The sequence below is a fragment of the Tubulanus polymorphus genome, chromosome 1 (assembly GCF_964204645.1).
Source record: "Tubulanus polymorphus chromosome 1, tnTubPoly1.2, whole genome shotgun sequence".
NCBI lineage: Eukaryota > Metazoa > Nemertea > Palaeonemertea > Tubulaniformes > Tubulanidae > Tubulanus > Tubulanus polymorphus.
The window spans coordinates 29,250,071-29,273,324 of record NC_134025.1 but is presented as its reverse complement, the minus strand read 5'-3'; the positions used below and the strand labels follow the sequence as shown (position 1 = coordinate 29,273,324).

At 38.6% G+C, this 23,254-nt stretch overlaps 5 protein-coding genes across 6 annotated transcripts; 2 read left to right on the top strand and 3 right to left on the bottom strand.

Moving 5' to 3' along the window:
- The first annotated feature begins 126 nt into the window (after positions 1-126).
- LOC141913076 (cadherin EGF LAG seven-pass G-type receptor 2-like) lies at positions 127-4,559 on the top strand. The gene is made up of 12 exons (XM_074804523.1): positions 127-263; positions 487-654; positions 794-1,023; positions 1,102-1,231; positions 1,561-1,784; positions 1,870-2,116; positions 2,215-2,772; positions 2,850-3,012; positions 3,247-3,432; positions 3,527-3,704; positions 3,860-4,089; positions 4,182-4,559. Exons 1-12 carry the CDS (start codon positions 179-181, stop codon positions 4,303-4,305), a joined length of 2,523 nt encoding a protein of 840 aa, XP_074660624.1. The 5' UTR covers positions 127-178; the 3' UTR covers positions 4,306-4,559.
- A 700-nt stretch (positions 4,560-5,259) lies between these two features.
- On the bottom strand, positions 5,260-9,122 carry LOC141912575 (integral membrane protein GPR180-like). The gene is made up of 5 exons (XM_074803866.1): positions 8,592-9,122; positions 7,373-7,910; positions 6,997-7,252; positions 6,472-6,627; positions 5,260-6,385 (listed from the first exon to the last, which is right to left on the bottom strand). The coding sequence occupies exons 1-5, from the start codon at positions 9,074-9,076 to the stop codon at positions 6,303-6,305; spliced, it is 1,518 nt and encodes a 505-aa protein (XP_074659967.1). The 5' UTR covers positions 9,077-9,122; the 3' UTR covers positions 5,260-6,302.
- An 828-nt stretch (positions 9,123-9,950) lies between these two features.
- Positions 9,951-11,151, top strand: LOC141906702 (phosphatidate cytidylyltransferase, mitochondrial-like). Its single transcript, XM_074796002.1, has one exon. It carries the CDS (start codon positions 10,088-10,090, stop codon positions 11,102-11,104), a length of 1,017 nt encoding a protein of 338 aa, XP_074652103.1. The 5' UTR covers positions 9,951-10,087; the 3' UTR covers positions 11,105-11,151.
- Positions 11,152-11,260: 109 nt separating this feature from the next.
- On the bottom strand, positions 11,261-18,059 carry LOC141903532 (5'-AMP-activated protein kinase subunit beta-1-like). Of its 2 annotated transcripts, XM_074791668.1 has the most exons (9): positions 17,967-18,059; positions 16,453-16,666; positions 16,210-16,379; positions 14,929-14,982; positions 13,678-13,771; positions 13,230-13,350; positions 13,007-13,143; positions 12,309-12,377; positions 11,261-12,234 (listed from the first exon to the last, which is right to left on the bottom strand). In XM_074791668.1, the coding sequence occupies exons 2-9, from the start codon at positions 16,606-16,608 to the stop codon at positions 12,157-12,159; spliced, it is 879 nt and encodes a 292-aa protein (XP_074647769.1). In that variant the 5' UTR covers positions 16,609-16,666; positions 17,967-18,059; the 3' UTR covers positions 11,261-12,156. The 2 variants fall into 2 exon arrangements, with proteins under 2 accessions (XP_074647769.1, XP_074647778.1); XM_074791677.1 differs by lacking the exon at positions 14,929-14,982.
- A 1,306-nt stretch (positions 18,060-19,365) lies between these two features.
- LOC141915237 (uncharacterized) lies at positions 19,366-22,407 on the bottom strand. The gene is made up of 8 exons (XM_074806703.1): positions 22,283-22,407; positions 21,032-21,208; positions 20,815-20,940; positions 20,612-20,728; positions 20,353-20,517; positions 20,171-20,209; positions 19,685-20,054; positions 19,366-19,583 (listed from the first exon to the last, which is right to left on the bottom strand). Exons 2-8 carry the CDS (start codon positions 21,087-21,089, stop codon positions 19,406-19,408), a joined length of 1,053 nt encoding a protein of 350 aa, XP_074662804.1. The 5' UTR covers positions 21,090-21,208; positions 22,283-22,407; the 3' UTR covers positions 19,366-19,405.
- Positions 22,408-23,254: the final 847 nt, after the last annotated feature.

Genomic DNA, 23,254 nt, shown 5'->3' with positions numbered 1-23,254 from the left:
AGTAAATTACATGAATTGACGTAGATATATTCTTTTGAAAGTAATAAAATAAACTCGATCGCTTTAGGGTCAAATGCGTGTCATTAGAATGTTTGTTTGAGCGCCTCCGCAGTAGGGAGTTAAACGACGTTATATCTACAGGAAAAAAAACGTATATGAACTTGGAAAATTAATCATAATGAAAATCGAAAAAATGATTGGAAAAGCGGTGATTATTGTTTTAATTTTGATCACATCAACATCTGGACAGTTGAATAGAACCAGTAAGTAAAACTCTTCATTCAGTAGGTTAAACCGTTACGCATTTTTCGACCTTCGATATCATGAAATATAGATATACATAGGTCTAGCTGTTTGCATCCGATTTGAGATCATGCTACTCTGTGGAATTAGCGGAACTTCATAAAGTGTCAAATTCTAAACGAGAATAGCTTTTCATCAGCTGAATTTCTTTTTCTTCTATTTCTAACCAAATCAACTGCGTAGAAATCACGTTCAGCGCGACGATCACTATTCCAAACATAAATGAAAACAGTAAAGGAGTGACGCAGCTGTTCAACTTCAGTGCGCCTACATCTCTACTAACAGGCGATCCTATCATGTATTACGCTAAAGTCACACCTAGCGATGGAAACTTTCAATTTACATCAACAGGTTAGAACTTATTACATTCATCGCGTTCGATTTCTAATTATTATCTTTCCTAATGCTTTACTATACTAATAAAAAATTAGATTCGTCTGTTTGCTGTTCGTCTGTTAACGGATTAACCAGTTCTTGTTCTGACTATTAGATGGAGTTCTTTCGACAATTGCCAACGCCAATTTCAACTACGAACGTCAAAAACAGTATCAGATAGTTGTAACTGCTACGGATGGAGTTGAAACTGGTTCCGTGACGGTAACACTCGATATAGACGACGTGAACGAAGCGCCGAAACTGCTGAATGTTCCGGCAACTATGCTTTACCACGAAAACTTCCCACTAGATGCACCTCCAAAACCATGGAGGGTTCTCTATTACGTACGACAAAAATCTACAAATTACGCTTTTTGAAATTGCTCCACGTTTATGTAATAATTGTGGGGTTTATTTTGACAGGTTAAAGGGGAAGATCCGGATACGGCAGCGGTCATAGCCAGCTGGAAAACATTAACATATCATATGGGCACAGTCTTCCCAAAAAGTCGGAGTCCTCCATATTCAGATGCCTTTGAATTGGATCAAACAAGTAAAAATAGTATAAATTAGAAAGAAAACATTACGGGATTTTGTGCGACATTTTATGCGATACGCAGTGCCCAAGTAGAGTAATATAAGCAATACCTGGGCGCAAACTGTGTCTATGTGTCGTGGCCGAGTGGGTCCGTCACTGGCCTGGCTTACATGTCAATCTCGCCTGCTCGCCTGTATGAGGTCGATTCCCTCATTGTAGTTTTTCATTTTTCTCGGGCATCCGAGGAACCTTTTAAGTTGCTATCCCGCACAGATTGCGGCTTACTCAAACACAGTATATAACGATTTCACTTTCACAAATTAGAATATTTTCTTTTTCAAAAGGTGGTGAACTGCGTGCGAAGATATCCTTGAATCACGAAGTCTACGACCAATACTTGTTCAGGATTTGGACCCAAGATGGCGCGGGTCTTAAAAGTACCGATCACATATTGAATCTGGATATAGCTAATGTGAATGAAGCTCCCTGGTTTAATGTATCCAGTCCACCGTATTACGCTATGTACCATGGAGCAGAAACTTATTCTTGTGAGATTTACGAAGAATCTGTAAGCAGCCTTATACACATATTTTCAACTGTGTTTCGCAATAATACATATGGAATATAGATGAAGATATATTTCTGAATTTTAGCCTATTGGTATGCAATTGCCGATTCCAGCGATAACGGCTTACGACGAAGATGTAAACGACACGCTTATTTATCAACTCGAAGGAAGAGACCATGTTTATTTCGAGATCAAATCTATCAACGGAAGCGCTTCTATATACGTGAAAAAACGTATTGACTTTGAACAAATGGAGCCTGAACAACGGGCCCCATATCTATACAAGAATCAGGATAGATTCTTCCAGACTTCATCATTCACGATAACGTTATGTACGTATCAATCTCCCAATCATCTTAGACACGAGAAACATTACTTATTTCCTTCTATTAGAGAAAATATGAGGCTTTGCTAAACTTTAACATTTTAGATGTGTCCGCTTACGATAAGGAACTGTTAAGGACGTTGGATACAGATCTACCTAAAACAGCGGGGCATAACTCTGAAACTGTTGGAAAAGCGAGTTGGTTCATCGTAAAGGTCCAAGTTTACGATATCAATGATCATTTACCAGAATGTAATCCGACATTCTATACAGCAACCATTCGAGAAAATACACCAGTTGATACAAGTATACTGACCATCTCGTGTACGGACGAAGACTATGACAAAAAGATAGCCTACACCGTTAACGGCAGCGCTTTGGCTTCAAATTATTTTTGGGTCGAGACCCAAAGTCCAGAGGGGGTATTGAAAACTAAAGGACCCGCGGATATTGAGACTACGACGTCAGTTCAATTTTATGTGTACGCCTATCAGGGACTATATCCGAACCGTACTTCAGCTAATGTAACTGTACTGATTCATATAATACCAGAAAATGACCACATACCCGTATTCAAAAAACCGTTCTATAATCTAGAAATTCGTTATGATGCACCGATCGGGACAGCAGTCGGTAGAGTTTCAGCAACCGACAAGGATACAGGTAAGACAAACCACCTCAATCGATCCTCTAAACATCCATCATTTGATAATTACTGTTCTATTCATATTCGTATTCAGGTACGACAGCATTGCTCAGTTACCATTGGGTGTCAACTAATACCTTATTCAAATTAACCGCTCACGCCGGAATAATATCTACATTGAAGACGTTGGAAAATGCTAAAACATATGTATACCACGCCCACGCTAAAGATAACGATGTCCCACCGAAGTTCTCGGAGTAAGTATCTCGGGCCGACGAGCAATTGTTGAGCTAAATGCTCATAGCTTGGACCCAGTAGCACAGTCATCATTACGCAAGCAAGGAATTAGCTTACAACAGATTTTCGAACGGGGTCTAATTGCTTAGATGTGATGAGCTGACTGCGCAACCGGGTTTTAGTCATCAATACCCATTATTCATTCAACCGCATGTTCAAAGTAATGCAAATGTCAATTTTGATGAAATTTGAAGGCATATAAGTGTACGTATCGATACGTTTAACCCCGAGCCGTATTTGGTTGATTTCGAAGTTGCGCAGCCGCTGAGTTACTTCACAGAAGCGATCGTCGAAGAGTTTGAAGCGGCGATCAGTTCAGCGTGTCCTCCGTGTGTAGGACGCGTTAGTAGTATGAAGTCAACCCCGAATTCACCGGATTCGTGAGTAACACCCAAAAATACCACGAAAAGGAATATACATCTAGTATATATTTTTATACATTTCTTAAATCTAAAATTGGTATTATTTTATCAGTACAACGTTGACGGTTTATGCGTTGAAAGATGCGACAACTGAATCGTACGCAAACGTCGACCAACCGAAATACTTCGTGAGCTTAGCCGAGATGTTAGAGATATTCAGTTCAAATTCCGAGGGTCAGCCGTCGACGGCAGTTGCTTTAACGACATTTCATAAATTCCCAGTTGTTTCGGTAAATAATCAGATATTATCAAATTGATTTTCAATCAGATTTAAGAGACTTTATTCACAAACGTCACACACAGTCAACCGATACTGTTACTAACGCACTGGTGACGTCAAGTGAAAAAAAAAACACCATTGAAATGTTCGTATCTAAATCCACAGGTTAAAGCTCACGAAACGACGATTTATTTAACGGCCAGCGAGTGGCTTCTCACAACACCGGGTGGAAAGTTTATCATCGCTCTGTTGAGCATGTTGGCTATAGCACTATTCCTGACAGGTTTGGTTTATCTTCTCAAATGGCTGATACCTTTATTGAAGAAACTCGAATGCGCAAACTGCGCCAAATGTGATATTCCTAAAATTGACTGCGATTGTTTCAACAAAAAGGAGTAAGTTCGCGAACGAAAATTGATAACGAATTTAGCACGAAATTCTAGAAATTCCTGATCTAATACAATTCATGTAATATTATTTTCTTTAGACCACCACCGCCTTCACCGGCGAAGAAAATTGAACATCCTGACGGCGAAGTGAGAGTGATGGACTTCCGGTATAAAGATGCACCGCTAGTGCCACCTACAATACTTAAACCAACTACGGCATAAATCATTGTATTAACAATTATACCTTAAAAAGTTTACAATAATTACTCATACTGTAAGATTCAAGAGAACCGTAGCAAAACGTGTTTTGCGAAGGTTTTACTCAAATCATAATTTATTTCATAATAATTGTTTCTTTACAATGAAGATCGCAGACCTACGTATCTAGAAAGATTGTTTTCTTATATCTAACCTAGTCGGTGTATGCGCATACGTACACCAATTTCAGTTCCTCCCTGTATTGATAAACAGCTTTTCGTAGATAATAAAGCGATTTGTTTTCCATTCAGTTTTGCTGTTCACTGCCTGCTACATGTACAATGTGCCTGTTTTTGTGTTGACTGTTTATGTCCATCCTCCCTCTGCAGGGACTCGAACCTGATGGCATCGCTACACTCAGCCACGGCACGAACCCCTGCATCCGTAGACCGGGTGCGCAGGTACATGCGCAACTTTCCGAACGAAAACTGGCGGCACCAATCAGATTGCTCGTTGTATAATCGTTGAGGCAAATTTCAAGGAAGAACTATAAATGGGAAAACCCGGGTTAAAATAAAACGGGATTTCTGATTGGCTAAAAATCACATCATCTGAACTGCGCATGTATCTGCGCACACGGTCGATTATGGCAGGGTTTCGTGCCGTGGCAATCTCGATGCCATCAGGTTCGAATCCCTGCCGGGGGAGGATGGTTTATGTCACGTATCACGTAATAATCCCGATACAATCGAACTCCCATCATAGAACTCAGATCAAAATTTGATTCGAGTTGGTGCCATCGACTGTGATTTTGGGATTTATCAGTACACCGACACGTTTTTGGGGTTTCCTGGCCCTTGGTTAATCCATGTACTCTAAATAACGTGCATGACTGTAATCGATCCTCACATCAATTCAAAGGCAAAAACGACGAAACAACATAGATTTCTATGACAACATATAATTCATCTATTTCCACTTTGTAAAATGCTCTATTTCATACCAGGAATGGACAAAATATCAATGAACGAAGTAAAACAGTTCAAGAAAAAATCTATTACCGGCTAAACTATTCACCACTTATATCATTGTTTATTAGCTGGGAATGCTACGTATATCCTCTGCCGTCACCGTTTTTTGAATAGTAATCTCTGTAACGGGTTTTATCAGAATATATACATCTGCGCGCAGCAGGTTGAACATATAAAATACATATAATTCATAAATAAATAGCGTCATTTAATATATACATAATTCGTACGATAATCAAGCGATAGATTATTCTCTGCTTCAGCGACAGAGAAAGTAATCACTCACGAGACTTCACGGAATCAATAAATCTTGATAAATTCTGAGCACGAGTGAAAATCAGAAATTACTTTCATAGAGACCTTCACGAGAATCTTGAAGTAATCAGCGAATTGATAATGATTACTCCACCAACAGGGTAGAATGACGCTAGACATATAGAAACCACGAGAAAATTCAATCAATTCTTATAATCATGCACAGATGTAATTTCAATTATATACAAATCACATATTGTCATCGGGTGCCGCATTTGTCACTCGAAATAAAGTAACACCAAATGTACTAACTGTATATAAACTCTTCATCACTGCCTACTGTAGACTCCATTTACCCAGAGTTGATTGTCCCAGATTATCACATGCCCTGGACAAAATATAGGGGCCGAACAGATTTTTATCCCAATGGACTTGCAACGATTATCGAGAGTCCATGTTCCTTCAAGATACATGTACCCATCCCTTCCCGACTGCCCGGAATTCGCGTACAATACATGTACTTCAGATAGAATTTATTGGTTCCGAGAGCAGAGCCAAGTGGTCTCGTAGTTATATTCAATCAAGTTTAGACCCTGGATTGAAATCAACATATAGCAGTATAGCTTCGATCATTTTATTAATAATATCAGGTTTAACGAGAACAGTAAATAATTTTGACCTAAGGCACACAATTCTAATGAGACAGCTGAATGAACCAAACTAAAACAACTTTCATCAGCTCGGTTTTACAGCAGCACTTGTTAGCTGAAAATCTATTTCACTTTCACCAGATTCACTCGATTCCTCGGCTAACAGTTCTACAAAATGAACGAAATCGAATCTATACGGAATTCATGGTTGTAAAAAGCTCAGCTAAAACCGATTAGGATTTTTCGTTGCTTACGTTTAAACCGATTGGGACCTAAATCGGTGAGTTGAACTGTCGTTTTCGGAACAGTCGTACCATTCATATTGAATTTGAAATATGAAGTCGTTCTTGACGGCCAGAATATATGGACGAGCACCAGAAAGGCGAGAAAATCAGCTGCATACGTGACACCTGCAAAATATCAGATCGATAAAAAACCAATCCCAGAAAAACGATTCTCCAGAATGACATGATAGTTTAGAGGTGTTTTTTATCACTTGGGGTGTCTCGAATTCTACTCAATCATACGACAATATTTGATCTTGCGCTAATTGTTGTAGATTTGAATTCAATTCTGATTTTTTTTCGTAGTCCTTCAAAGATTTTATGTGCATTATATCGTACTCTAAAAAACTGTATTTCTATCTTCTCCTGTTCCCTACCATCTTAAAAAACCTGTGATTTCACTTTTTATTTTCCCCCTTCACCCAAATATTTCGTTCTTGCAAAAAAACCCTACTCCGAGCAAAAACGGCCTAAATGCTGTTTGATTCTACTTACTAAGAACCGTTTTAATTCTCCAAAGCGGTGAAATCTTCATACCGATGATAGCTATTATCGGCAGGTAAATAAACCAGACTAGGAAACCAGCTCCGAAATGCAGGTAAAAATCGATCTTATCTTTATTGACTTCACAACTGAAACTCGTGCGTAATTCGTGTAAGAACCAAACTATGACAGTGAACCTCGCGACTAATATACACAAACCAGGCCACGTTTCCCATTTACCAGTCGTCGAAATGATATCAACTTCAATCTGAAATGCAGAATTTTATGAGAGCTTTTTTATCATAGAACTGTTTAGATACACAGAGTATAAATGTTCTTTCATAAAGTATGGGTGGGGTTCTGTTACACCGCAAATGACAACACTTACCATATTCCAAATGAAGAAGGCTATATTCAGCGCCAGAAATAATCCCCATAAACAGAAAAACAATTTCTTTCTTTCGAATTCGATTTTAGTGATCATCCATCCTTTAGCGATCAATAGCAGCAGCATCGTCAGTAAACACTGCGCGCATGTGTCGATAAAGTTTCCTAAAATCTTCCCGACTTCGAAACCGACGCCGTTGAACGCGAACACGAAATAGTGAATGAAATTTAGCAGGATTCCCGCGTATTCCATTACGACGCTGATCGTTAATAACCGCGTTAACGCGTGCTTCAGCTTCTTCAACGCGTAATACTGAACCGGTACAAGCACCGTATAAACGATACCGAACACGGCGTAAATCTCGACGATATTGTGGTGATCGAACGAAAACTGATGTTCAAACGGATTGAAGTGCTTCGTGTACGGATTGCCGTTCACTAACCAAATATCGTAGTTTATCGAAACGTGATTTTTGACGTCCGTCGTCCAATTACAACTTGTATTTCTATAACATGACACGATACTGATATACCAAAATCTACAAACGATAAAAATTCAATTCATTAAAACAAGTTCGCATTGATTTCTTCAGAAATAAATCAAACATTAAGTATCATGCACGCAATATGGCTGATATTCATGTATGCATTTTTAACCAGTACATGCATGCAGAGCTTCAGGTCATAAAGTGACATTTGTCTTGAAGTGGTTAATTCTAATCCATCCATGTAGGCTATAAATGTAGAGAGAAGTGACGAATTCTTATTCTTTAGTCTCCGTCGCCTAGATTTAGTTTCATCATGGGATATTTTTACAAACCACATTGGTATAAAGCCTTTCTGATGCTAACCTGAATAGAAGATGTTATGCCCTTAAAACTTTGTATAAGGGACATGTTAGATACTAGAATATATGCATATGAATGACTCCTTTGTTACTCAATCAACAGCCTTAGTATCCTACTATTCTAGAGGCTAGGTACTATAGGATACTTGAGGGAAACAGCAAAATACAGTATAACTCGCTAAATTCGGATATTCACTTATTTCAGACTAAAATTCCACTCCACTCTAGGTTATTCAACTGAAAGCACACATAATTTGTATTTCGTCGTTTAATTCAGCACAATTTTCCGGTCGCAGGCGATCCATATCCAGTGAGTTCTACTTTACACTTCAAAGTAGAATTTCCATTGAAAAGCACTGACAGTAATTCCTACCTGGGTTGATTGGTGTCTTGTACGCTGTACGTGAACTGATAGCCACCGACCACTCGACTCGGAGAGTCTTCATCGATACAGAGTTCTCCTTTCGGACACGGTATCCGCCTTAGAAAATCCTCCGGATTATTCGGTTTACAGTAAACGTCCCACGCGATGAGATCTATTTTTTTAAACATGGAAGCGCACGCTTTCGTTCGAGGGGTCGCCGTGCTATTACTAAAAAACTCGATAAAATATTCACTATCCACAACAACTAGAGTTAAATCTGCTGGAATATTTTTCTCAGAAGCGGAATTCAATGTTATATTTCCGTAAATATAGCCTTGAGTGTTGACTTTATTGTTGAGGTCAGTTTTTTGAAATCCGAATTTAGCCAGAAATAGAAAGAAGTTGGAACTATGCCAGGTTCCTGATAGATGCAGTGATAAACCATCGTCAGCTGTCAATAACAGCAGTGCGCTGAAAATATAAAACCCACACATCTGGAATCCAGCTGCATCTACTGATGATATTATAAACTATTGACAGAAAAATATAAAACCAGGAAGTCTAATCGAGCAAAGCGCCACCTATCACACGCAAATGTACGGTAAAATGCGGACCTGGACTTTTGAACGCAAAGATCCGTTTAGTTCACTGCCACCGTTGTGTACGAGAAGTCTTACCTTAATATTACCGCATGGTGAATTGTATTCGTATGCACCCTTACCTTGTGAAAATGTTATGCATTGCATTTGTGTAAAATTACCCGTCACACTACACACTAGTTCCAATATTCCATGTCCGGTTCAACGTCTAAAGATCTATTCCGTAATACTTTAGACTGGTCGCCTGTCCAATTCTGAAGGTCGTTGGGCGAGTTTCTTCGTAGAAAAGTATTGCATGTTCATGCATCACTTCCCTTCCTAGCTGCTTACAAAGTAATAAAAGGTGCCCATCTTATGTAACAAGTCTAGAACAAAATTTTAATTCTTAATGATTTAGAAATGAATTTTGCATTTCAATTTGAATACATTTTTTTTTATTTTCTCAGTCAAAATTCAGGTATATTCACTCACTCAGATCAGCTCGGTCGGTGTCGTCAGTCCAGTGTCTGACAGGGTTGTGTGTAGCTTTAAACTGGATGTCATCGCGGCTCAAAGTATTTTAATAAAAGGTAATGAAGAAAACCAACAGGTAAAGCAGTAGTAATCGGACTGTGCTTCAGCACGTAGCGCTCGCACAATCGATGGCGGTAAGACACAGTAAATTACAGCTAACAGTACTGAGTTTATATCGTCAATTTCTACGAATAGGACGCGATAAACCGGGTCTGCGAGAGCACGTGTCGGCCGAGTTCCGTAGAAATGCCGTCATTCCGAGGAAGGATATCATGCGCATCGAATATCTCATACGACGCGGACAAAATCAACTGAAGACGATTAAAGCGAGTAACATCGAACGTGTCGGGGTGTTCGAGAAAGATAACAACACACGATAACAACCGTTTCATAATGGCTGCCGTTACTAAAGCGTTGGTAAATAGTAGCGTTTATAGCAAAGTGTTGAGTCACTTTCCGAAGCAGCGATGCAGACTCGCGTTCGCTTACGGCTCCGGTGTCTTTCAACAGCAGGGCCATAAAGATCCGCGTACGAATATGCTAGATTTTATATTCGTGGTCGATGACCCAGTTTTATGGCATAAGAAAAATATGACGGCGAACGCGAGTCATTACTCGTCGTTGATGACTCGTCTCGGCGGTGCGAATATCGCCGCTCTGCAGGATCGTTACGGCGCCGGTATCTATTTCAATACTTTAGTTCCGTGCGAGGAACGACTGATAAAATACGGAGTAATTAGCACGAGACGACTGATTACTGATCTACTGGATTGGGACACGCTTTACGTCAGCGGTCGAATGCATAAACCAGTTCTGATACTCGAATACGATAAAACCGATACGTTGCAAGCGGCTTTAGGGACGAACCTTCAGAACGCACTACACGCAGCTCTGTTGATATTACCCGAGCAATTCACCGAGTTGCAGCTGTATTTATGTATCAGCGGTTTGTCTTATGCCGGTGATTTTCGCATGACGATCGGCGAAGACAAAAACAAAGTGCGAAACATCGTCACGCCGAACATCGAGCGGTTTCGTAAGCTTTACGGTCATATCATCGATAAAGAGAGCCACGTATCGTGGAACAAACGATCGGGAACGCTCGATCAGTGTCTGACGAATACAACGCGATATCATCATCTAAATTTATTACCGAAAAATCTAATTGAAAATATCGTCGATTACAGAAATAGAGACGGTCGCCACAGAGATATGGAGGAGGTTATCAGAAGCGTTTGTAATGATCCCGATTGCGATGTTATAGTTCATAGATGCGTGGTTGATATAGTTAAAAGTTCAAGTATTTCTCAAAGTTTTAAGGGAATCTTCACAGCCGGCTTCGTCAAATCTATTAAATACAGTAAAGATAAACTTAAAAAGATGCTCAAAAGTCAATTTGTTAAGCTGTGACAATTCACACAAATTGTGCGGCAAAATTTGCAGTGAATAAAATATGCGAGGTGATTTAGATTTTTGTTTCGTTATTCGTGAATTTGGAATTTTAACCTTGTTCAGGATCGATGTGACAGTTTTTCTCTTAAACCAGGGAATGATACAAGGCAAACCTTCAGGATTAGTTCTTTATTTCCCTTATTCTTTAATCATATTTATTTACATCTATACAAGATAAATATTGAGCCAAAGCCTAAATTTTTTGCACAAATACAACGTTCACCATTTTTGGTAGTATTCTGACAAAATATTTCACAAATAGAGAATTGAGGTAATAGCATGTTCTGCCAAAAAATGTTCATTAGAAATACGCCATTTTGAATGGTTTAACCAGTAAGGACAAGTTTACTGTGCATTTACTTTGGTTTACTTCGTTGGTTTGAGTCAAATATGGTTTTTAATAAAATCATTACATTTGCATAAGAAGATTGAAAGTAAAACGAAGCAGAAATGAATGCATAGAGATGATCTTAGACAGGAAGCCAGCCGATGTTTTATTTACACAAACTGTATGCACAGAATGACGATTAGAAGTATCGTTTAACGTACACAGCGTTAGAATGATAGATCATACATTTCTGCAATAGATAAACAACAAAATGATACATTAATTTACAGAAAAACAAAGATAATCAGTTCAAAGAGACAAATTAAATCCAATCCCTACTGTTCTAATATACAATATTTACAACTACAATTCATAATCTGAGAGCACATGATAAACTGATAAACCTCGCTTAACTCGGACATGGCCCAACTCGGACTATTTTACCTGTCTGGGTTAGTCAAGATTTACTGCACATTATAGTTTCTATATTTACATCTCCATCCTATATCACAACATTTCATCAGTAAACTTTTTTTCGTCCAAAAAATGTTTGCGTCTCAAGTAAGTATTGCGGGAAACATTAGGAACTTTCTTATCTCAAAAAATTTCTTGAATTTGAAATATTTTTCTTTGAATGATATGATCCTAAGAATCGGATTCCATTGAATGGAGTTTTTCATTTTTAAATAGGTTTATACAATAACGTGGTCACGTATTTTTTTCGATAGCGGTGAGTAGCGCTGAGTACCATAACACCATCCTAGAAATAAAAGAACATAAAATTGAACTTCGCAAAGTCGAAGTTGAGTTAAAACTATCTGATAATTTCCTCACCTTAATGGACAAAGCATATAAGTGATTTAACATCACGTGATTTGGTTCCGGCAGTAATGTTGGTTCACACTGAAATGAAGGATAATGAAACCTCAATGTTAGATGGAAGGCCTGGAGGGTGATGCTAGTTGCTAGTTGCTCATTTAAAATCTATGTGTCCATGCCCGTGGAGACCATATGAGCTTTGATGACCTGTACACGTGGAGACCGGGAACTATTGGAGGTTCGAACAAAATATGTATGGAGCTACGCGGGAACTCGAACTCCTGACCCATCAGGTACACTGAGCTATTGTACTGAACTGTAAAATTGTTTTGATGCAGTGAGAGTCTATAATTAGAATTCCTGATTACTGATTGACTGAAATTTTGTCTGTCTCCGTTTCGCCCCCCTGTAAAAATTTTCACACCCGTTTATACCCGTTGCATTAGTTTTTACAATGATTGACTACCGCACAATATTTCAAGGCCCAATTCTTCTCCACGGTGACACTATTTGGTACATAGCTTTCGTATTAATATATAGATAAAGGCGATATAGCCATGACTGCAGTGAACTGATATAAATCTCAGTGTAGAGTTAACGAATAAAAAACCCACTATGAGTGATATAGCCATTATTATCAACAAATTTTCAGGCAAGTATATGCTAGAGAGGATACAATACATAGGACTGAAGAAGATTTTGTGAATACTCACAGATATTGGAATATCTTTATTAAGTATGACTTGCAGTAAATGTGGAGGTAAAAGAGGTGGTCCACCGCCTCTTTGTTCAGGTTTACGCGTCGGCACTTCTTGTGAATAGTCTCCGGGAGGTGAACCAGACAATGACGCTACAAAAAAAACGGATTCGTTGATAAGCAAAAATGAAAGCAGTCGCAATAAATGGTTTCTTGGAGGTTGCTGTCAAAACGCTTACTTTTATCACTTATACCTTTACTAGCAATACTGTCGGCAGCTAAAGCTTCGAACACCTCAAAATCACTTTGTTTTACTTCAATGATATTATTTTGAGTACCCACATCATTATTCTTCGTTTTCTGAAGTGAATTCAATATAACAAACTGTATTTTATTGACAACTACAAATGATATTGGAATTCGGTAGCAAATACAGTTCAACTCGCTTAATTCCTCATATTTTTTGCGTATCAAAATGACTTCTTACACTAGCACACTGAATTGTAAATACAAATTAGGACTCAAAAATAGAGATAACTTTAAGTGATGTGAAGACTTGTGCGATAGTGATTTCAGTGATTTTGACTACAGGGGGAAATCACTGACCCAACAGAAACACTGAATGCATCGGAGCATTTGATTTTTTTTCTAGACCGTCCCGTACACATTCAATGCATCGATTTTTACCTCATTGGGATCGTGTACCCATTCACCATCAACGCAGAATTTATATTGATGTTCTCCTTCTGGCAGGTCGACAATTGTATAGAAATTACTTTTACTGAAATGATACGAGAAGCGAATATTAGCGGTAAGTAAAGTTATAAATCAGCGGAGTACGTTCATGCTTGGAGTAATCATTGAATGATTCAATGATTACTACAAGGTTCATGCTGTGTATGGACCAGTATTCCACACTCCAAAGCTTATTAAATAATGGTCGAGTACCTCCATACTCTTGCTATTGGTCACAAAATGTTTGAAAAAATTTTCAGGCTCCGCGGGTAAGTCCTATATAACCAGTATAATTAAACTAACACAGGGATAACTCTATTGTCAATCGTAACCCCTGGGATCAAGCCAAAATAGACCCCGGGAACCACAACTCAGCGTCTAATGGTCAACTCAAGTGAACATTTTTTGCCGAGTAAAACCTGCAGAGTCAACTATTAGTAAGAATGTATCTATATTCAGCGCAATTCACCAGAGGTAAATCCAGAATTCATCAATGGCAAATCAGAGTTCATCCAATACTAAGATCAACAGAATTACACAATATAAACATGACGATAACCATAGTAAAAGATCACCCACAATGGAAGGGATTTTAGAGAAAATATGCTTGATGTACATGTTGTAGAACAGGTACCAGGTATACAGGAAAATGGAATGAAACTTTGCGCGGGTGTAGATTTAAGGGTAAGGTTTAATTGGATAAACAGCCCTGGATCCAGCCCTTTCTAACAATTCATACAGATAGTTACTTGCATATACAGTGAAGCTTCTTAAAAGTCTATGGACTCTTCGAGCAATCATCTCATCTTGAGATGATTACTCATAGATAGACTTAACTACAAAATCTACAAAAGCACGTAGACTAAGATAAGAGCTAGATTACTGAATGCAAATCCTTCGCTATTTTAAATTTCAAATTCAGTTTTCATATAAACAGTCATGGATGGTTTCCAACGTATAAGCAGCACTGACATTCTACATAGAGTCCATAAAGCTTCCAATATATAGACCTAACACTTTTAATTCAGTACAGAAAATATTCGGATATTTTCTGCACCACTAGTGTTGTCAAACGCGGCTACGCTGAACATGCATGTTATATGTGTATGTATGATATACTGGTGTCCAGAGAATCAGAATGGAAATGAATGGAAGAAGACAAAAGCTCAGGACGCCTGCGGATGGATACAGTATTATCATTACCCATTATCTCTATCTGTACGTCGACGTCTATCTTTATCATTGAGGAATTCATCGCTGAAATAAATTGTGTGACTATCAATAAGACATGAATGTGAAAATAACAGTAATCACCTCACCACACAGTGTCATACACTTCCTGCATTTACACATTATTTGCCCCTTCAAGCGTTTATTAAAACAGTCATATTTTTCAACATCCCCGGCCCTCCCTCCTCGCATCATATGCAGATAGGCGTGATCACGCGAGAAATAAACCTGTGCCCAGCTTAGACCTTTCACATTGGTGCCATGGGCAAATTTGGCCCAACCAAGACGAACAACCAGGTCTGTGCTAAATTTTAGCACGGGTCAAATTATTCCATGTAAATTCTGACTCGGAAGGTCGGATACGGGCCAGTTTGATCGGGGCCAAATCATCTCTATGCATTACAACTTATGTCTGTAGATAAATGAATGACTTCTGTACAGGACAATGCCAGGACTTTTTCTTTAGAACAACAATGAAACATATCTATCATCTTATACTTTTGTGAGAAATTCCGATTCCCCTTTCAATGAAATCCTATTCAGCTAGACAAAAATGAGAATAAAAAAGATAATCTCATCCACCTAAAACAGAAACAACACCGGACTAAAACTGGTGTTGGTCAGTGTTACACGCAACTTCTGCATTTCTGGGGGAAGCCCACTAAATTTTGAGAAATCAAAAAGCACTGAATCGTGAAAATAAAAATTTATCTTTATCAGTTGAATATTGTCGTTCCACTGTCAAATAGTTACATGAAAATCAGTTACAGCTTTGAGCCCCATGGCATTTGATGCCGTGACAAGTATATTCTCATTAGGGCGATTAGATTATCAATCACTTGTTGTCCACCAGGCTAGTACATTTTTATGTTTATAAGCAGTGAAATTCAGGGGGGCAGTGAAATTCTAGATGAGCTCGCCCATTCGGGCAAAAGGCTTTTAATATTCCTCTTAGATCGGACCCTGAATATGACAACTCTTATCAAGATTAATTTGGTCTTCAATTAACTTTCATCTAGATCCCAAATAAACAGTTTGACAAATCATGGATCTTGATAAACATAGACTGATCTTCAAAGATATTTCATCATTCATAGAATTAAAGAAATTAATATCTTAGAAGTAATCCGGAATCATTGTCGTCCTAAAGCACACTGTTGCTTCCTGGTGGATACTAGCTTGACACAGCCGAATTGTGTACACAAATTGTTTTAAAAAAATACAGAAATCATATGAAACTGATAAGAAACAAACCTTTTAACCATCGGAATCTTAGTCTTCCAGTTACTAAATGAACCACAAAGATATGCCTCCTTTCCTCCGCCTTCCCATTTAAACACAGTAGGAAGAACCGATGGTCGTACTTGAGTTTGCGATATCTTTCGCATTGAAATGGGCTCAATTAGTGAGTCTTGAAGACCAGCCTGAAGAACACGCATGAAATTAATAGCGATAAGCAAAACATGAGCTTAAATCCATCTGCATGAGATTCAATACCTTGTAAGATGAGCTCAAAAAATCTTCATCTCCCGATGGCTGATAAATAATCTTATCGGTTCGCCGTGAAAACTCGAAACCATCATCTTTAACCGGAGACATCTGTCCATGAGAATCCTCACCAGAATTACGTCTACGTGTTCCAGTATTACCCATTGTCGTTCATGTAGTGATCAGTCGTTACGAAACAAACTTTCCAAGTTTAGTCCGTTAACTAAGAAATAGATATCACATACTATTTTATGGCCAGATTTGATAGTCACTGCAATTTCATTGAAAAGGACTGAAATTATTGTGCTCCTCTCCCCCTCCCCCTCCCTCTCCCTCTCTCCCAAACCAGACAACCATCAACGTAGTCTGAATACCAGTCGTTGTTACGGTTCCAAACAATGGCTAGGTACTAGACTACCAACAACGGTATTCATTCATTTGGTTGACGCTTGATAAGATTTAGTCTGAACACCAGACGAATTGTTTGATAGATGCTCTGGACCCTCTAGACCCTAACCCTATCGAAACCCTAACCCTAAACCCAATATAATGATTTAATTGTCATATTTTATTACTAATTATATCTTATTATATATATAGCCATTATTGGCAAAATAGCGTTTGCTAAAATAAAATGCCGCATCGGCAAAATATCCACTTCCAATCTGTTAATCCAGTGTCTATAAAGATTGATGTATATATAATAATGTGATTTTACTTCACTGAGAACCTTAGTGTCAGTGGTATATCGTAAATTCAACTCTAATTATATCATCACTACTCAGCTCTCATTCATCCGATTTAAAAAAATAAACCATCATTGCAAACCTCTGATCTTTCTTGTTCTTACTGTTGTGTTTATTTAGTCATCGTATTTGTGTATGAAACGATTTTTCATGACTTGTCAAATATCCACGAGTCGCGCAGAGTGGTATCTATTGTTGTGTTGCTAAGATATTGATTTTTTCATGCGGGTGAGTCTCACGAGGAACCGTTTTTTAGTAAAACAAAAGCGGTACTAAAATATTTCTAGAGGCAATTTCCAGCCACTTGAACTTCAAATATATTCTTTGGAGTGTAAACAATGAAAAGATAACAACATAAGGTCAGTGTAGGTAGTTTATTTATTGAAATCGGATGAGTAGTTGCCGAGTACTGAGTGGTTAAAGTGCCGACTGAGCGCCAGTCGGCAATTTCGACGTAAAATAACGACTACATGACTGGGTGGGTGGTTCACGCGAGCTCTTTAGTATAGGCAGTATACGGAGCTCCGTGAACCGGCCATTCTCAGGACTGGGTGAAGATTTTACATACATTATAGCAACGATGATGATTGCTCGTAGATTTTAAAGACACTGGATTGGATAGACATTATTTACACTACACAGGATTACGATTAGGCCTATCCGTTTTTTATGCTACCTGTGCATGAGCCACTTTTGCCAGTGATACATAGTCTGTTTCAGTAGTCAAAAGCTCGAGAGTAAAGAAAATCATTAAGTTCATTAATCGGATTAACATACTTAACGCTCAGTATGAATAAATGGTGTAAATCGAAATAAGAAGTACTCAGTTCAGTCTTTCTCTGTCTCTCTCTCTCTCTCTCTCTTTCTCTCTCTCTCTCTCTCTGTCTCTCTCAGAAATATAAATAAAATTGATTGAATTGGATAAACAAGGTATAAAACGCGGTTGATATCTCGGACATCGCACCGGCCAATTTACTTGGAGTGCGTGACAAATGACGGGCGGAGCGACCGCGTATTCGTGGTTTCAGGCAATCAATCCCATCCCCTAGCCCGGTTCCACAGTTCTGAGTTAAAATCGCTTTCTTTGAATCAGTTCACTGATTTCAAATCACTGTTTTGTCAAAATTTTGAATCCAGAGTCAAATTGAAAAAACTTCGAACTGTCCAAACCACGCGCCCCGCCAGGGGAATCGACACGTCTCGGTACGGGATAACGTATCGGCGTTTGTATCGTATCATAGTCGTTTTCGCGGGAGGAATTTCATGCCCATGTCTAGTTTTAGCTGGGGTTTTTTCTCGATGTGTGCAAAATGTAAATAAATGTTGTTTAAGTATAAAAGTTCCGAGTTACTATATAGAGTTCCGAGTTACTTTCGCGAGATTCAAAAAATCGATCTTCTGTTTGCGGTTTTTGTTATGAAAGTGGATGGTTGTATAAGAGTAGCTGTTTAATTTTCTCTGGATGCAAATGTAAATCGATTCCACACTATATCTCGATCTCCTGTTATTTGCATAAATGTGGATCGTGGTTGTGCAATTTTGACGTGTCTCTACACGATGCATATAGTGGGGTTGATTTTAAGAAATCATCTTGGGGAGAACGCATTCCCTTGTTGTCCTGGGACCATGGATCTATCACTACAAAATTAACCCAAATCCGTCGCTTGCCGGTTCGGGCTGGTTGGACGATTGTTGTAGATCAACCGGAACCGAAATTTACAGTACTTTTAAAAAACAAGAAATTCTTTAAATTCAAACAGTGCCGGCCGTTTGCGCTGGAGCATTTTGAAAAAAACACAGAGAATCGTGAAAAGCGTTGCTGGTTGCTTCTCCGGAGATCTTGTCCTCTCATCGAGCCTCGAGGGTGGTCTCCTATATTGTCCCGATTTTGCTACCTTTATTCCCGTCCGTGTCGACAATGGTGTCGCCACATATTCACCTTAAGTCACGCGACAATATTCAGTTCTAGGCCTATTGATTTAACATATAGACATCAAGTCGAGGATTTACCCATAGGTTTTAGTCATTATTTAGCCAAAACCTTTTCAGTTTCTCAGTAAACCACGTGAAACTCTGAATATTCAAAAATGAGAGCACTGAATTGGAAAGGGGCGAAAATAACTGTGCCCAAAACTGGATCGGAAATCTCACAAGAGAATATCGTTTTATGATCATTCACATATCATTTATTCGTGAGATCATTGCTACAATTATTATTATTCCTCGTTACATTTAATAACAGCGTTAAATGCGTATACTTGGCAATGCAATAGATGGGACGTCGGCTGGTGGACTTTATATACTTTCGCTGATTTGATGTTTTCGTAATTCACGATTCGGTTGTATAATTCCAAAGCAAATTCACATTGCGTCAAACAATGCTCTGGTCGACGACTAGAAAATAAATAGAAACGAATTGCATCATTCGACACTGCATTACAACTTGAGTAATTGAATTTCAATTACATTTTTACGCATTGCAACAAAAAGCGTACCACGCTATTGCCTCAACCTCAAGTTTGGACGCCTTTTTAGCCGGCAGAAATCCAAGTGAATCTCCTTTTGAAACAGCGATCGGGTCGGTGAACATCTGAGTTTGCGCCCCTCGTCCAGATGACGTAATAGATCGGGCAGCGGCCAGTGCATAGCTTTCACCTTGTTCGAATGATCTCCAGACAGCGAAGTAAAATGAAAATTTACTCTTCTTGGCATTATAATTAATACCAACTACCTTACCGTTACATGGTGACTGCTTATTAGGTAATACAACAGCAGTTTTTATTCGCAACGTAATTGATGATCTCATTTTCAAACCATTTTTTATAATATCAGGATGCCACCAACCAATGGTACCTTCGAAGTCATCTGAAAACGTACAACAATTCAAATACTTTACTATGCATTCATATCTCTACATATGATGATTTATTGAATTTACCTTAGAAAGGAAAGAACATAATGAAAATAAATATTTAACTCACCGTATTGGTCGAATGGTTTTGGATTAGTTTGGCCATCCGCTTTAAGAAACGAAACGAGCATTATAATCAAAACATCATATTTATCATTTTAGATTTATATTTCAATTACGATTATCAAATATCACAAATCCGGGTGACAAAATCAAATGAATTGACATCAAACCAGTTTTGAATGTACTTACAAGCTTCACATTCTTCAACATTGCATGGCCTTTCTTCTCTTGCTGATAATTTACACTTAGATTTCCTTTTCTTACACTTTCTATGGCGGGATCTGCTTCCTACAACTCCGCACGGTGTGTCACAAGCGGACCAATTGGACCACTCATACCAAAAACCTACCTCACCTTAAAATGGACACGGATGAAGGAAAAAATATCAAGAAAAATGCATGCACAATCCTTAAAAATCAATAATATATATGATTGGATAACATAGTACCATCTATTTCATCACAGCTAGCTCCAAGAAAACCATCAGGGCAAGTCAAACAGTATGTTTCCCCATCATTGCTAATAGCACATTTCCCACCATTACACTCACTAAGACTGCAAGTGTCTGACGATAGATTAAAAGTTGATATCATTATCGCATGAAAAAACATAATCCAGTCACTGCGAACTGTGAACATAAAACAATGCTACCTGGGGTGGTACAGTTATCGCCTGTGTATCCAGTCTGACAATGACACGTGTATCCCTCTCCAATTAAAGGTTGGCAGGTTCCAAACCCACAGTCAGCATTCTTACAAGCATCAAATACATCTAAATCTACTCAATATAAAAAACCGAAGGTCAAGAGAAATACATTGCGTATCAAAATTAAGACAATATGGAGTAGCAGCATTCTAGCCAATATTACCTTCGTATTTCAATGTGGCTGCTAGATCCGCCGTTGTAGTAGGAATTGCATTTTCCATATCGCAAGAATCGCCTTCCCAACCAGAATCACATTCACAAGTATAACCTCCATCCGTATTAATGCAATTTCCATTGACACAATATTTACTGACATTTTCCACAGAGCATTCGTCAAAGTCTATTTTCAAAAATATAATTATGATTCATTGAACGTGCTACCTAAGGAGAACAATCCTATATTTATGAAAGGTTTATGAATCATTCCATCATTGGGTAATTATAGTGATTTCAAGATGTAAGATTAGTGCAAACTGAATATATAAAAGCAATACGATGTTTCTTATTTTAACAAGATGCAGGTAAAATCCCAATATGGCAGAAAGGTATGAAATAAAACTACGCAAGACTGGGTCGATGAACTATAATACAGTTGACCACGCTTTAATCGTCAGCGTGTAATTTATCATTCTGGCTTAATCAGAGTACGGATAAACAGTTCGTTATTTCGTTGATGTTTCTGTGGCTAATTCGTCATTCGCAAGTCGTTATTTGCTTTAGTCGTCACTATTTTGCCGTTCCGTTAGTGTTGCTTATACGTAAAATAACATGGGTCAAACCGTCGATGCGCAAATGAATATAAAACGTAAGTTGCACTGTTTATTAAACTGTCTCGACACAGTCCCGATTAGGTTCGTAGCACGCAACGATACACAAAGAATTGCAACATACATAATATACTTTCCTCATTGCACGTGCCCGTTCATAGTACTGGAGCCTCAGTAGAGTGGTCAACAAAATGGCGCCAAAAAGTTTTTTAAGAACTTGCAAATAAAAGCGAAAAATTTTGAAATTCATTAAAAAGAAACTATATTATACTAACTATACTATACTAAACCGTCCATGAGAATAACAAAATTATTGACAGTAGCCTTCGTCAGAGTGGCTTTAAATTCAACGCGTGGCCGAAGTAACGAAGTATCGCATAACGCAATCAAAACTAAATGCCCCAATTTTTATTTTCACCTCACAAAACACCCATCAGATAAATCCAATGATTGCGTGTGTTCCAGAAATAAACTACTGGTAATATAACTCAGAAAGTCATATGCGCTTAATTCGTCAATCGGATGAATCGTCATCTTTGAGTCGGTCCCTAAAGTGACGATTAAAGCGAGGTCGACTGTACTCAAATAAATACGGTTCAGTAGGGGAGAGGATAAAACGATGTATTTCAAAAGGAGAATTCACTAACCATCGCATTGTTTTCGATCACTGCTCAAGTCATAACCGTCGTTACATGTACAATAATACGACCCCGCTGTATTACTGCAGACTCCACCATCCCCGCAGTTATTGGTCGAATCTGAGCTGCATTCGTTGATATCTGAAAGTAACCGTCAATATTCCCATAAAGAACTTTTCCATTCGTGTACGAATTATTCAATGAAAACTGTGCTGCCTACCATCGCATTGTTTTCCATCACTGCTCAACTCATAACCGTCGTTACATGTACAATAATACGACCCCGCTGTATTACTGCAGACTCCACCATCCCCGCAGTTATTGGTCGAATCCGAGCTGCATTCGTCGATATCTGAAAATAACCGTCAATTTTCCCATAAAGAACTTTTCCATTCGTGTACGAATGATTCAATGAAAACTGTGCCTACCATCGCATTGTTTTCCATCACTGCTCAACTCATAACCGTCGTTACATGTACAATAATACGACCCCGCTGTATTACTGCAGACTCCACCATCCCCGCAGTTATTGGTCGAATCCGAGCTGCATTCGTCGATATCTGAAAGTAACCGTCAATTTTCCCATAAAGAACTTTTCCATTCGTGTACGAATGATTCAATGAAAACTGTGCCTACCATCGCATTGTTTTCCATCACTGCTCAACTCATAACCGTCGTTACATGTACAATAATACGACCCCGCTGTATTACTGCAGACTCCACCATCCCCGCAGTTATTGGTCGAATCCGAGCTGCATTCGTCGATATCTGAAAGTAACCGTCAATTTTCCCATAAAGAACTTTTCCATTCGTGTACGAATGATTCAATGAAAACTGTGCCTACCATCGCATTGTTTTCCATCACTGCTCAACTCATAACCGTCGTTACATGTACAATAATACGACCCCGCTGTATTACTGCAGACTCCACCATCCCCGCAGTTATTGGTCGAATCCGAGCTGCATTCGTCGATATCTGAA